Below are 14,244 nucleotides of genomic sequence, written 5' to 3'. Positions count from 1 at the left end.
CTTTACTTTGGTTTTACACTACAAGTTACATGAAGTACCTATAGTTTTAACTCCATTACAAATTCTAATGCTTTTAACAGATCACGTTACATTGTTTTTCATTTATTTTGTCAGCTTGGTTTGAGAGATTTAAAGTAATCAAATGCTTTATGGGGATTGGTCTACTGAACAACTCCAAAGCGAGTAGGTAACATTGGACCTGCCTCCCCCAACACGCATCTAAAATGGATTCCAGAACGCAGAGTCTGCCAACAGAGTTGTGCACCCGTGGCTTTATTTGAATGACCTGTCCTGTATAAATGCAACAAAAGATGACTCCTGGAGATTCAGGTGCCCCCTTTGTTTTCCCTAAAAGCCCAAGCTTCTTGTTTTAAACAACTCACCATCAGATCTAAAAAAAACATATTAAAGTAAGTTGCTAAATGCTACTTTTTTTGCATGAGACAGACATTAGTAAAAGCTTACCTAGCTTTTACAAACGGTCTGCTTGCGAGAAGCAACCATGATTGAAACGCATAGAAGTCGGGTTTTTCATTTGTGTTTGCTTTCATGCTTATCAATGTTGGACTGCTATATTAAGCCACAGTCCATACCCATTTAATGGGCTTCTTAAAAAAAAAAAAAAAAAAGACACTACGATTCTAGCATTTTGTTCCCTGTGTTACTTAAGAAACACTGTGTTACAGTATTTTCAGCAGGGGGAGCTTTTTAGATGCCTCAGGCAACACCTGCCTGAACTTATGGAGAAAGGAGCTCATTCAGTTTCCATTACTGCAAATAAATCACATGTGCAAAGCTGTGACATATACTGCCCTGGATTAGAAAAAAAAGACATAAATATCATATCCTGAATATGCATTTAATCCACACATCATAAAAATGTATTGAACTCCCTTTATTTTAAATGTTTCCCGTTTACCAGTTAGCTCCGAGAACAGACTATGTGATCCTAGATAATAACTCTGTTCAACTTTTTTTTAAATTACTAAACACAGCAAAAAAAGTCAGACGAAACAGATTCATTCAACTAGCTTTCATATTTTCAGTCTGATATTCTTAGCAAAGAAAGGAATTGATAGATTAGTTAATTTGCATATGTGAGTACTTAGTTTAATTCTATAAAGTCCAATTTGTATAAATTCTGACTAAAATTCACTTATTCTTTTTCATAGGTAGCACAGATCTCACCTCCAACAATATGTTGCTCTCACTGCAACAGCCACCAAAAGGAGCAGTACATACATTCTCAAGGTCATTTGTCAGCAGCAAAGCACAGATCTGAGCTTTCAAAGGGAAGCCGGAGTAGTTGTCGGGTACCTTATTAACAATGGGGCCTCTCTTGTTGTCACACGTCTCGTGCTCCTCCAGGCTCCTAAAGTTGTCATAAAACTGTCGAGAGGAGAAGTCACCTTCTCTAGGACTCTCAGGAGAGGCAGAGGCAGTTTCTCCCTTGTAGGATGGAGTCAGACTCATGTTTTCAAAACGTGATATGTCATATGAAGCAGAGTCTCCAGAGAAAACTGACTGAACACAGTACAGTTCTGATCTGATTTGTTTTTGTTCAAATGCGGTTGCCTGGCAGTGGCTGTGCATCAAGATCATCTAAACTGTCATGTAGCTTCAAAAGATTTCTTTCCCTAACCTTTATCTATTACTTAAATCTGTAATGATTTGAAAGAGGAGTGTGCAGAATGCTTTGTAGCTTTAGAATAGATCTCTCACAATGCAGAAATAAATATTCTGCAGCATAAAAACAACTTCATTATTATGAATTAAAAATATATGTATATAATTGATTTATAAGTAAGAAAGAAAATGTACGGTTTGTTACCATTGAAGACTTTAAAATGATCGCACTACTTAATAACAGACTGTACACCTCACCACCATCCTTTCATTCAGGATGATGCATCAAGGGGAGTAATTACAGTCACTACTGACAGATCGATGAGTAATGCTGACAATACCTTAGTCTATAAAATCCCGATCTCCCTCAGCTGGATTTGAACATTTATAGCAGGCACAGCAACAGAGAGTAGTCTTTTGTGTTAAATATAAAGTCTATTTTCTTAAGGTTTTACAGTGCTTTGCTTCAAACAGTGCGCATCTGAAGGTAGGCTGGAATAATTCACTGTATCACACTATTTCAGCTCTGTTTGTTAATTCCTTTTTGCCTTTTGATCAGGAAATTAAATTAATCCTTTTGCATTACCACTGAGGCATTGCTGCAAATCTAAAGGCTATATATGCTAATTATTGATTTTTTCCCCCTGTTTTTTGCACAGATTTGACAAAAAACACTTCAGGGTTTTATTAACAAAATTAGAGACAATGAGGACCGTGACTCTCCTTCTGTGTTTTGGAAACATGTTTGTCGTATTACTGGCCAGTCATCAACATTCAGGCCAAAACCCTGTAGTCACACTCAATGAGACAGACCCCCCTGGTTTCTTAGCAATGGAAAAATGGCAATCCAACAGCTCGCTTCTTCCAAACCAAGTAACAGGAGGAAAAACAGCACAGCCCCCCATGTGCTTGAAGTCTACTGGAATTAGAGACGCCTTCAAATATATCAACATTATGGTCTCCCTTGTGGTGTTTGTTGTTGGAATAGTGGGGAATCTTGCTCTGCTGAAAGTCATATATACAAACAAAACCATGAGAAGTGGACCTAACATTATCATTGCAAGCCTTGCTTTGGGAGATCTGATACACATTGTGATAGACATTCCTATCAACTCATACAGGGTGAGTTACTTGACATATGCTGTGTAATAATGAGAAATTGCACTTTATGTTGCCTGTCTGCACTCCCGTTTATATATTTTTTTCTTTACATTTTTTCTTTTTTTTTTGTCTTTGTGGCAGCTTCTGGCAGAGGATTGGCCCTTTGGTTTAATAATGTGCAAATTTGTACCTTTTCTCCAAAAGACATCTGTTGGGATTACTGTGTTGAGCTTATGTGCCTTAAGTGTTGACAGGTAAGGAGATAAGCAGCACTGTTCTGTTACCTCCTTTCAAATATTGTTTTGAGACTAAAATCTGTATTTTATCGAGCAGACATTTGTTCAGCATTGGTCCTTGACATGCTCTCCAACTTGAAATAAATAGAAATAAAAATTACTTCATTGTTGCAGACAGAAAGTTCCCGAAGCCATAACATTTTCTCATTGATTTTGTAGATACCGCGCTGTTGTGTCCTGGAATCAAATCAAAGGCATCTGGGTCTCTGTGCGGACTGCGATTGAAATAACCCTGATATGGGTTTTTTCCATCCTGCTGGCTGTCCCTGAAATTGTTGGCTTTGATATGATAACAATGGACTATAAAGAGAAGCATCTGAGGATATGTCTGCTTCACCCTATCCAAACCACCCAGTTCATGCAGGTAATATCATGATGTTCACTCCAACAAAATAAACTGAAAATACAAAATTTTATCAAATGTTATGTAAAAAATGTCAAATATGCATTTATTGATGTCCCTATTGACCTATAAAAAGGTGCATTGATGTTCTATCACCTCCATCGATGACAGTTTTCCTGGCATATGTCCTGTTCAATTTACAGTTTTATAAATCTGCAAAAGACTGGTGGCTCTTTGGCTTTTACTTTTGCATGCCTCTGACCTGGACTGCAGTTTTCTACACACTGATGACCAGAAAAATGCTAAGAAACACTGAGAATACTTTAAGTGAACACATCAAACAGGTAATAAGGTGATATTTAAGTTTCATGCTCAATGTGAAACCATTAAAAATGATTTATTTGATTTTGTTGTTAAATGATATGTGTGATATGTTGTTTTTTTAAAGAGGCGCGAAGTTGCCAAAACTGTGTTCTGCCTGGTTTTGGTGTTTGCACTTTGCTGGTTCCCTCTGTACCTCAGCAGAATCTTGAAATGGACCATATATGATTCAAAGGATCCTAACAGGTGCCGACTACTGAGGTGAATATTTTTGGTAACACTTTGCTTACTATAACAATAGGTTTGGCTTACAAACGTATGTATATACCTTAAAATTGTTTCAATTTGGTCATATTACAACCACAAACCTAAACATTTTATTATGGGGTGATAGACCAGCATGAAGTAGTGAAAAATTGTTCAGCGGAAGGAAAAAGATATATATAGACTGTGAAAGGAGAGCATTTGTAAGATGAAAAGAAGCCCTTGAGAATTATGGAGGAGCTATAGAGGTCCACAGCTCAGGTGGAAGAATCTATTATCAATTCAACCATTGGCCATGCATTCTACAAATCAATTAACGACAGCATGAAGGTGTGGTTATGCTTTCCTACAGCAAGGACAGGGAAGCTGGTTGGAATGGTTAGGAATACTAATGGAAATAAATAGACAACAATGCCTAGATTAAACCTACTAGAGAACACAAAGCACTGAGAATTCAACCAGGATAACTACTGCAATCTTGTAGCCTCAACTGCAAAGAAGATGGTTCAGAGCAAAGTGTGTTCTTTTGTTTGAATGTCCTAATCAAAATTTTACCAATAGGTAGTATGTAAGAAACATTTAAACATCTGATCTGACTAAGTTTATGCAATTTAAAAAGAACAACAGTTAAAATGATCAGCCTTTAGATGTGACATAGACATATCAGACATATCTGAAACTCTGAAAACATTTGTGTATAATACCTTTCAGTACTTGATGACAACATTTTTGTTTTTTGTCCTCCATAAATATTCCATAACTTGAGTCAAATGAAATCCCAGTTAACACTGTGAAGTTTGTTGCTACCAGATGACAATTTATGGAACAGTGTAAGGGGTATGAATTCTTATGCAAGGCACTGTTTGTCATACCCTAATGTATGCATTCTCTTCCAGTGTCTTCCTCGTCCTTGACTATTTTGGCATTAACATGGCATCACTAAACTCATGTATCAACCCCATTGCATTGTACATTGTCAGCAAAAGATTCAAGAGGTGTTTCAAGGTGAGTGTCGTTACTGTTCCGACAGGGCTTCTATATGGTAAAAACATTGTGGTTTCTGTAGGATGATGAGTATATGTGTGTGTGGGTGTGTGTGTGTGTGTGGGTGTGTGTGTGTGTGTGTGAGAGAGAGTGTCTGGGGCGCTTTGGGGGCTGGGGTATCATAATGTAGTCATGTCTGTAAAGGCTGCTAGACAGCACACCTTAGGGGGTAATAAGTGAAAATGACCTGGAAAAACATTATCAGGTAAGGAAATATGTCATTTGGCTATCTACCAGACAGTCTGTGAATCACACTGATGTGCTATGAAGAAACAAATGTAACCTGGAGGTATTTTTTAAAGAGAAGCTATTTGAAGCTCTTTATTGTACAACAATCACAGGGGAAGCTATTGGAAATATTCACTGATTCATTTTGCCACACTTTAGCTTAACACTATAGATCACATATACTGTAATATTTACCTTCTGTTGTATTACTTTTGTATTCATCTTAATAGATAAATAAGCCGATCCGTTTTATTGCAATATGTACCTATGCAAACTATTCAAGGCTTGTTTTGTGGATCAGTTCTTGGTGGTGAGTGAGATGTTTTTCCTATGATGTAGATGTTTGCTGGCTACATTATTTTTTTTCTGTGTGGTCCTTCAGGCATGTCTGTGCAGTCTCTGTCTGCCTCTCCAAGCCAATGCCAACGACGAAGTGGTGTCTGTTTTGAAGTCCAAAATGCAGGATCAAGCCTCAGAGCAAAGCAGCAACATCAAAGCTCACCAGGAGCCTCAACCTGTTAACACCTTACTGTGCTAACAAAAATCCTAAACAAGTGTGAAAATACTTTGTGATCTTGTCTATAGTTCTTTGTAAATGTGTATGACTTTCAAAACAAAGAAAATGTCTTCTGTCTGCACCTTGGCAACCTTCGACATGCCAACCCTATAACGTAAAAAGGCCTCCAGATAACATAGGGCACTGTCTTTTGTTATGCTGTCGTCAGCTGAACATCTGCTTTGGCGTGAGCAACCTTAAGTGTACCGACTATTATTTGCCCCCAAGGCTTGACTCACTTCCAAACATTACATCAGACGTTACCTTGTACCTTTCCTGTATCATGCATCACACTCCTTAAATCACTGTTTCGGGTGCAATGTCAAGTTGGCATCCATCAACATGCATCTTGTCACAGCTTAAAGCCTACATACACACACACACACACTCATTTTATAAAAACATATACTACTGGGAGTTCTCCAATCACTTAAATACTCCTCTCATTCCTGCTTTACACCCAATGTGTGAAAAGTTTACATCCTCAATTTCCTCCTTGATCCTGAAAAGAAAAAAAAAAATAACTGGTGCCACAAGTAGATTCAGACTCTGCCACTGAAAGAACTGATTGATGGTGGCCTATTTTTAATACATTGTTAAATGTGTAATGCATGGAGACACTTTATGAAAGACCTGAGAGTGGGGAGGAAGGAAAACGAAGATGACAGAATGAGGTCAGGAGAGAGAGAGGGAAGGGGGGTAGCACCTGATAGGTCTTCCTGTCAGGACAAGGAAAGTGCAAACAGCACGTTGCTCCAGCAGCTTATGCTGCATCAGTCTGAGAGCTGAATTGCCGATTAAAAGTTTAGAATGTCTCACTTATCATGTCTCAAAATTAGCTGTTTGAATAATTCTTTGTAATTACTTAACATGTTTGTGATGCTTGCATAAAAAAGTTATTTTGTAAACTGTATGCTTTTAAATGAAAATTTCATCCAAGTTCTCAAACTTGTGTCATTAGAAATTATTCTCCTGAATATTCCTGAATTTCCATTTAACAGATCACTTCAAATGTAAAAATGAAAACTTTTTTAATTTGCAAGATCTATCTTTGCATATAGGGAATAAGCTCCAAGTTTATGTGGTCCAGAGACTAACTTCCCTTTTGGAGTAAAGTCTGAATTCTAGCTTATCCAATCCAAAACATGAGTGTTCCCATTACAGTTTTTCTCACTTGCAATGGTATATATTTCTCCCACCAGTATTAAAGTTTGCACCACTGCTAAGTAGAGGTGGGCAATACCAGAACTTTGGTATCAATACGATACCAAGTAAATACAGGGTCATGCCACCAATAGCAACACCAGTTGTTAAAAATATATATTCAGCAGGATTTATCAGGAAACTGTTGACCTTTTGATGTTTTTGTGATTTTTCCTTTATTATTGCAATTAAACAATGGAGCAATTGAACATAAACAAAACAAATGTAAAACAATTTAAAACAAAATCTTAAGAAAATATAAACAAACTTAGCACACCACGACAAATATTGCTTGTTTGGCTGCTGCCACTGAGGTGCTTGATGTCAACGGGAGGGAAGGGCAAGAACACACTTAAGATTATTGTTCAATATCAGTACCAGTGTTGATATTGATACTACCCATACTAGGATGGATCCGCCCACCTCTACGGTAAAGGCGTTTCTTGAAGCCGTGCAAAAAGCAAAAACAAACATATATAACCTGCAGAATTGAGTTGCATTCTCAGAATGGAATAGTCAATAGCACAAAAGTCAGTAGCCCAAAATGGGTAGCTTCAAAAGCAAAACCCTTAATGACCATTTTGTCATTTTGTCTTCAAAAGCAAGTTTTTAAGTTAATGTTAATTACATAAAATATTTGGTCAAAATGCATTGTTAATGTTCATAAATGTAGTCATTAAATTCAATTAAGTGAACGCTAAAATGTGGTTGATGAGTATGTTGATTGTTAATCAACTGTTGAGCTCAAACTTGGATGTAACCTCCCCTCTGCTCTGGAGCTGCAGAGCACTTCTTGTCAGTCTCTATGAGAAATCATTGATGAGGTCTGAGCCTCCATCCATTGAAGCAACCATAAAGAAAGTTGGGCCCTGATTAGCCAACACACAAAAATCTGTCACTTTCAGTGAGGGTTAATTTTTAAGGGGGATGGCTGTTCAATTCTAATTGATTGAACAGATTCGACTGACATTGACAAGACAGGGGGGAGGGTTTCTTCATGAGAATGAGACATAAGAGGAAAAAAGTGATAATTCAGCCAGAACTGTGCTCTTATGCTAAACTCTAATTATTTCACAACAGCTATTTTACCAGGGGTCACAAAGCAGCTTTAGCAAACTCAGATTCAAATCCAAAACTCTAAATTGATCTAGCCTAAAGTTAGGAACTCTGACTTTTCGGTTTCACTACGGCTGCTATGAAAAAGATCAATCAACTCTAAGTAGAACCACTCAGAGTTTTGGAGATTCACAACAAGTAGGAAAAACTATTATCAGTGGAGCACCGATTCGATGAGTCACCATGACAACAGGCAACAGGAAGTGCCTATTTAACCCCACTGGAACCACAGATTTTAATGCAAAAAAACAAAGAAAAACTGTGTTTAAAAGACAAAGAAACAGTGGTACAGCTAAAAAGGAGAGAGGATGGTGAAGGAGAAGATTGTTGCTCGAGTTTATATAAAGTGGGCTAAGGCAGGCCGATTTTTACATTTATTAAAAGCACTCTCCTCTCTGCTTTTCAATTTGTAGGTCATTAAAATAAGGTTCATCCTTATCAAAATCACACCCCTGGACCTAACTTTAATGTAGACCAAGGGCGTAGGTTTGATTTCAACTTTGGAAGGGACACTATTCCTCAGTTTCATTGGTCTTTTGCAAAAATATGAATGCTCTTTTTTATGCTTAATGTGAGCTTCAGGGCTCATTTTGTTTAAAGAGAACAGCAGCATTTATTGCTACATAAATACAAATCTTATAAGCACTACACTCACTAGATGCTGTTTATCAATATTTAAAGCATAACTGGCTCTGATGAATGTGGAATTAGGACTTTTTCCACTTTGAAAAGGATTGCATTTAAATTTACCTGCGACTAAGACAGTGTCTGTTTAACCAAATATAGTCTATAATATGTGGATTTATCCTGTTTTTATTTCTGAATATATAGAATTGTGCAGAGGTAAACCCCACTCTTATTTTTTTTATCTAATATGCTCTCTCTGGATCATGCAAAATAATACGTTCAAGGGACAGCAAATAAATGTATTGTATTTACATGTGCACTGGAACTATAAGAGGAACTGACACTGAGCATTTAAAGTATTAATATTAGAAGTTGTACATCTGGGCTGTAGTTACTCTGTGTAGCTAATTTCAAGTATTTTATCTATGGCTGAAGCAATTAATCATATTAACAAATTATTTAAATAATCGTGAACTAATTTAGTAATTGATTAATCGTTAACTGGAGTATAGGGCCACTAAAATGTGCCTTTAGCCGACAGAGCGACCCACTTAGAGCAGGAATTATACCAAGATTGTAAAAAGATATGTAAACATTTAGCATTTAAGAAGTAAAAAAAAGATAGTTTTTGTCTGTCAATATTCTCCATCCAGAACTCCTCCAAAGGAAACGTTTAAACGTTTCTGTTTCACCTGGTTTCATTTCATAAAAGATCTTCTTTAAGGAGCCTTTGGCTATCTGATTAAAAGATAAAATAAAAGAAATCCTAACGTTGTTAACTTACATTTCTCAAGTTCCACAAATCAAAAAACTCTCTCCTGCTTCTTTACAGAACTCCAATCAGAAGCTTTCGCCTGTTTTAGCGTAGATAATAACTTTTTTAATTTGGACTAGTTTCGTAGCCCAATATTAATTTATTTTAGCGTCTTTTTTTCGCGCTCCAAGCACCCGCGCGGGCGCACATACTGACTAAAAAACACGCAATCAGAAAGAGAGAAGGCGGAACTTAAGGCAGAATAATCAGAGTTAAACCGCGCAGCACAGTTGAGCGCTGCTATGTGAAAGGGACAGGAAGAAGGCAGCTGCAGCTACCAGGCAGAGAAGCTGCGAGAGGAAAAGAAGCGGCTGCTGTATAGTAAATTATAAACATGTTGTTTACATCCAATTATTGGTAGGGACAAATAGGTCCGTCCAAAATTTTGGTAGGGACATGTCCCAATGGTCCCTATGCAAACCTACACCCATGATGTAGACTCAGTAGGCTGCTATGGTCGAGTGAATCCTAATCCTAACCCTAAAGTAATTCCTTTTCCCCCATGGAATTAATGAATCTATTTATGTGTAATCTGAAAATAATTTAGGTTTTTCATGTACTGTAAATATGACTAAATAAAATAAACTGATTTGCATGTCGCTTATACTAAACAAAGCAAAAACAAGTAATCTTATGCCCAATTGAGTTGTAGAATCCTCTCCATATAAATATTTCATTTTCTGTGAAAAAGTGCTGATAATTCTTTAATAAGATCCTCATCAAACAGACAGGCACTGTTTGTTTTTAAAAACTAATTCGTCTTACGACCCTAGTAATTGATTTGTGCATATATATATATATATATATATATATATATATATATATATATATAAATAATGCACAAAACTACAACAATAATCTGACTAAATCAGGAAATAAAACAATGTGATTGGCTGTAAGGAGAGCAGAGACAGCTCACACCCGAGTTTACTGAAGAAAAACTGCAACAGACCAGGTTAGCTATGGGAAGAATGTTACTATGGTGCTTGAAACAGTGTTTGAGGTAGCTCTCTTTGTGAAACGGAAAAGTCAGAGTTTCCTTGTTTTTAGATTTAGAAAACTTTAGAATTTTTTGGTAAACCTGCTCCATCAAACTAATAATTTGTCAAACCCTGATGTAGTAATGTGTTATATGCATTTCAATATTTATTAACGCAATATATTAGGTTTGGATTAAATAAACACCAGTGAGCATGGCCTGTTTCAGAGAGAAGGAGCCACCCCTGGATCAAAGCAAATCATTTGGTGCTGAAAATCCCTAAATCAGTGTGCTCCCTGGTTCTCCCAGTGAAATATCTGAATAATCAAACCAACAGTGGTTATGCTAACATTTGGCAACACCCTTCAGCCTCAGCCATTATGAGATCATTCAGTTAAGTTTCGATTTAGTATGTACAGCTTCTATGTACAGCACGTCCTCTCGAGACCCTTTGCAATAAAACAGGTTCAAATGTTATTTTATTTCTTTAATAATGTTTATTTTATTTTATTTTTTTCGGACAAATTCATGAATATTTCTTGCATTTCATTGTCATTGTTGTCGATTTGTTATTCATACCACCATGGTAGAATATAACTGTATTTTTATTTTCAGCTATTATATTGTTGGAATCTCAAAGCAATCAATCTTGCTATAGTTCACTGTTCTCATTTACATAGAAACATATTTATGTAGATCTACAACGTCTGTACACAAAAGTATGCTGGCAAAGGCTCAAATACTGGAAGCATATACAGTAATTTCAGGACAATGTTGTCAAATGCTCAGCAAGTGGAAAAGTGAGCAGAAGATACATGCTATCATGTCCCCAGCAGGCTCACTTCTGTATGATGATACAGACACAATCAAGCTTTTATATCCAGAGGATGACGTCAGCGACAAAGTCAGCCAGGAAGCAGGAGTCTCAGACCCTCTTCAGTAATCTCTGTACGCACAAGGCTCACATGCGGCTCCCCGTTGTTCTGCCCAGGCTCCCCAGACTGTGGATTTAATTAAACAGTGTGAAATTAATTAATCAGTTGGGTGGCAGGTAAAAAAGAACTTCTCACCGGAGGAGCTCAAGAAACCAAGACAGGCATTTTATCCGCACTGACAGTTATTAATTTGCTGTATGTTTTATTATAGTGTGGCTATAAAGAGATGCTAAAACTCTGAGAGATTAAAAAGCTTGACATGGTAAAAAAGTCATGCAAATTATAAAAATAACTGCTCCCTGAAAAATCAAAGTGCAAACCTGTGTTTGATCTGTTGTATCAATTAATTAAAATATTCACTCCTGTATAATAATGCAGTGCAAATTAGATGGAAATGAGATAAAATATTCATTTAGTTTTCTGGGGAATCTGCCTGCAGGGCTTTTTAGTCTTCTGTCTGGATCCAAAATGCTGTCCATATGGCAATTATGTACCATAGTGTTGCAGGAGAATTGGTCTGATGCCTTGTGGCAGAGAGGAGCCTGCCTGTGACAAACTGCTGCTAGGATCTGATGTGAGTTGAGGGAGATAATGAGGCTGTTGTAAGTCTTAAGTATAGAGCCTGCCCCGGGGGTGACATATCTAAGCGTGCAGGCTCCCTCATTGTTGCATTTGCAGCTGAGGATTAAAAAGACATTTGCTTTCTTCTTCATAAACTTTGTCAGTACTTCCTGCCTCTCTTAAAGCAACTTTTACTTTCATGTGGCAAACCTCTTGACACTGCTCTGTGGATGAGTCGTTGTTTTTTTTTGTTTTTTTTCTGCAGTTCGTAGATGAGAAGTCCTTACTTGGTTTTGCTTTGAGCTGTCTATAACTTCAACAAATCCTTGAAAAGGACACATAGCTTCTGTGAAACCTGCTTGAAAGAATTAAGTGGAAATAAAAACTGTTTGATAGAGCATCTTATAGCAGCTATTTATTTGGAATGCTTCTAAAAGATAGTTCTGGTTTTTCAGAGTCATGCATAGTTACTTACTTGGGCAGCTTTATTTGTTGTAAATCCAGATTAGTTGGACACACAGATTGAAGACCAGAGCTGGCTTCTACACCTTAAAGGGATTTTTGAAGTGAGCTTCTGTGAATTTTTTATCGTTTATAGCTCTGGACAGATGTCTTATTCTAAAGATGAAAAACTCCCGCAGTATAGGAAGGGTAGCAGGGAGTTTACAGTTCCTTTAAACGTCTCAAAAAGAACATATATGTATTCATGGGATCCAGCACATTACTAACATATATTAAACATGCTTCTTACAAGAGGCTTTTTTGATTCATTACTTTTTTTCTCAGCTGTGCTATTTTTGTGTTACATTAATGACACTGAAGAAGGGAAAAGTAAAGTGGTATAAGAAGCCAAGATGTAATGATTTAGATGGAGAAGTTTTATTTATTTTTGCCAGCCTGTCTCCTTCAAGGTTGTCTTTTGGACATAAGTCTTGTTTCTTATGTGTTTTACTCTTGGCATATGTTTCAGATGTGCTGGGCATCCCTTAACTTCATTTCTTGTGTGAATAATCACTAATTTGTTTTCTTCTTGTTTTATTGTCAAACAAGTGGTTCACCAAAAATACTCAGCTTTGAACTCTTTTGACCAGAGCCCCTGGTTTGACACGTTGTTCTTCAATAGACTTCTGACTACTGCTTTACTCTAAAATAAGAATGAAGTTCTAATTAAAATGAATTTTTTAATTTGGTTACAAGTCACTGAATAATGTTAAGCCAAAATTTAAAGTTGTCCAAATTAACAAGTTATAAGCTTAAAGAAGCAATTAATTTATGTTGAGGTTGGATTTTTTTAATACTTTGAAATGTTGAAGTAGTGTGAATAAATCACTTTGAAAATTTTGAGATTTAAAGGCCCACTGTGGACTTTGTGATCTAAAGAGTTGATGTATATGAGTTACTTTAAGTGATTACTCAGGCCAATAGACAGTACTTGACACTATCAATGCTAAAGACTCCTCTCTTGAAATACAGACTATTTACTTTGGGAGATGATGGACCATCATCGGCCAGGTCATATGACCTGGAAGAACGTGTCGCTTTACATCCACAGGCTCTTATATAGTCATGGAGCTAAGGCTTTTGGTATACTATTTTTCCACCTGTTCTACTACTGGTCATGGCTGAGGCAAGGAAAAAGTTTAAACCTTCTGAGGGGGCTAAAAAGAGAAAACGGGAAACGGATTGCACAAGAAAAAAACAGAGTTGATCTTGGAAAGAAGTTTGTTCATTAAGGTCAGGCTGAAAGAAGAAGCTGGATGTAAAATCGATTGTCTTTTCTCAACTTTATTATTAAACTGTCAAGTTAACCCTTTTCTCCTAGTATACAGTCATTTATCCTTATTATTTTCAGTGTTTAGTACAAGTAAAATACTGGTAGAGAAAGCTAGCAGGCTACAAACAACAGCTAAGCGAGACGGCCGAGCTCCACCGCTGGTCCTTCGTGTGGCGCGGTCCGGCCTGCCCCGGTGGTGGTCCCCAGAGAGCACCAATGTTTCTCATGCCCCCCGAGCTGAACCTAGATGTGCTCCCCAACGAAAAAGGCACAGGAGGCTGGCTGGCTGACTGTTTGTTGACTTCTGTGACAGTGCTGTGGCACTTGTGGCCACTGGGGTGACTAGATGTGAAAGTTACAGGTCTAGCTCCCCTAGTGGCCAAAAGTTACACTGTGTGCCTTAAAGGGACACTATGCAACATTTTTCAGTTAATTAATGTGTTCCATAACGTTATG

General features: G+C 37.2%; 1 protein-coding gene across 1 annotated transcript; it reads left to right on the top strand.

Moving 5' to 3' along the window:
• The first annotated feature begins 2,014 nt into the window (after positions 1 to 2,014).
• On the top strand, positions 2,015 to 6,682 carry LOC107092123 (endothelin B receptor-like). The gene is made up of 8 exons (XM_015386427.1): positions 2,015 to 2,113; positions 2,286 to 2,748; positions 2,869 to 2,981; positions 3,183 to 3,387; positions 3,570 to 3,710; positions 3,815 to 3,948; positions 4,848 to 4,956; positions 5,606 to 6,682. Exons 2-8 carry the CDS (start codon positions 2,332 to 2,334, stop codon positions 5,759 to 5,761), a joined length of 1,275 nt encoding a protein of 424 aa, XP_015241913.1. The 5' UTR covers positions 2,015 to 2,113; positions 2,286 to 2,331; the 3' UTR covers positions 5,762 to 6,682.
• Positions 6,683 to 14,244: the final 7,562 nt, after the last annotated feature.

Source organism: Cyprinodon variegatus, unplaced genomic scaffold (assembly GCF_000732505.1).
Source record: "Cyprinodon variegatus isolate N-32 unplaced genomic scaffold, C_variegatus-1.0 Scaffold368, whole genome shotgun sequence".
Taxonomy (NCBI): Eukaryota; Metazoa; Chordata; class Actinopteri; order Cyprinodontiformes; family Cyprinodontidae; genus Cyprinodon; species Cyprinodon variegatus.
This window is presented reverse-complemented; position numbering and strand designations above follow the sequence as displayed.

Bases quoted from the DNA above. Each gene is read 5' to 3' on its own strand.
- LOC107092123 (XM_015386427.1), top strand. From the start codon at position 2,332: ATGAGGACCGTGACTCTCCTTCTGTGTTTTGGAAACATGTTTGTCGTA. The intron at 2,749-2,868 runs GTGAGTTACTTG...TCTTTGTGGCAG, and splicing joins TTCCTATCAACTCATACAGG to CTTCTGGCAGAGGATTGGCC. The intron at 3,711-3,814 runs GTAATAAGGTGA...GTTTTTTTAAAG, and splicing joins TAAGTGAACACATCAAACAG to AGGCGCGAAGTTGCCAAAAC.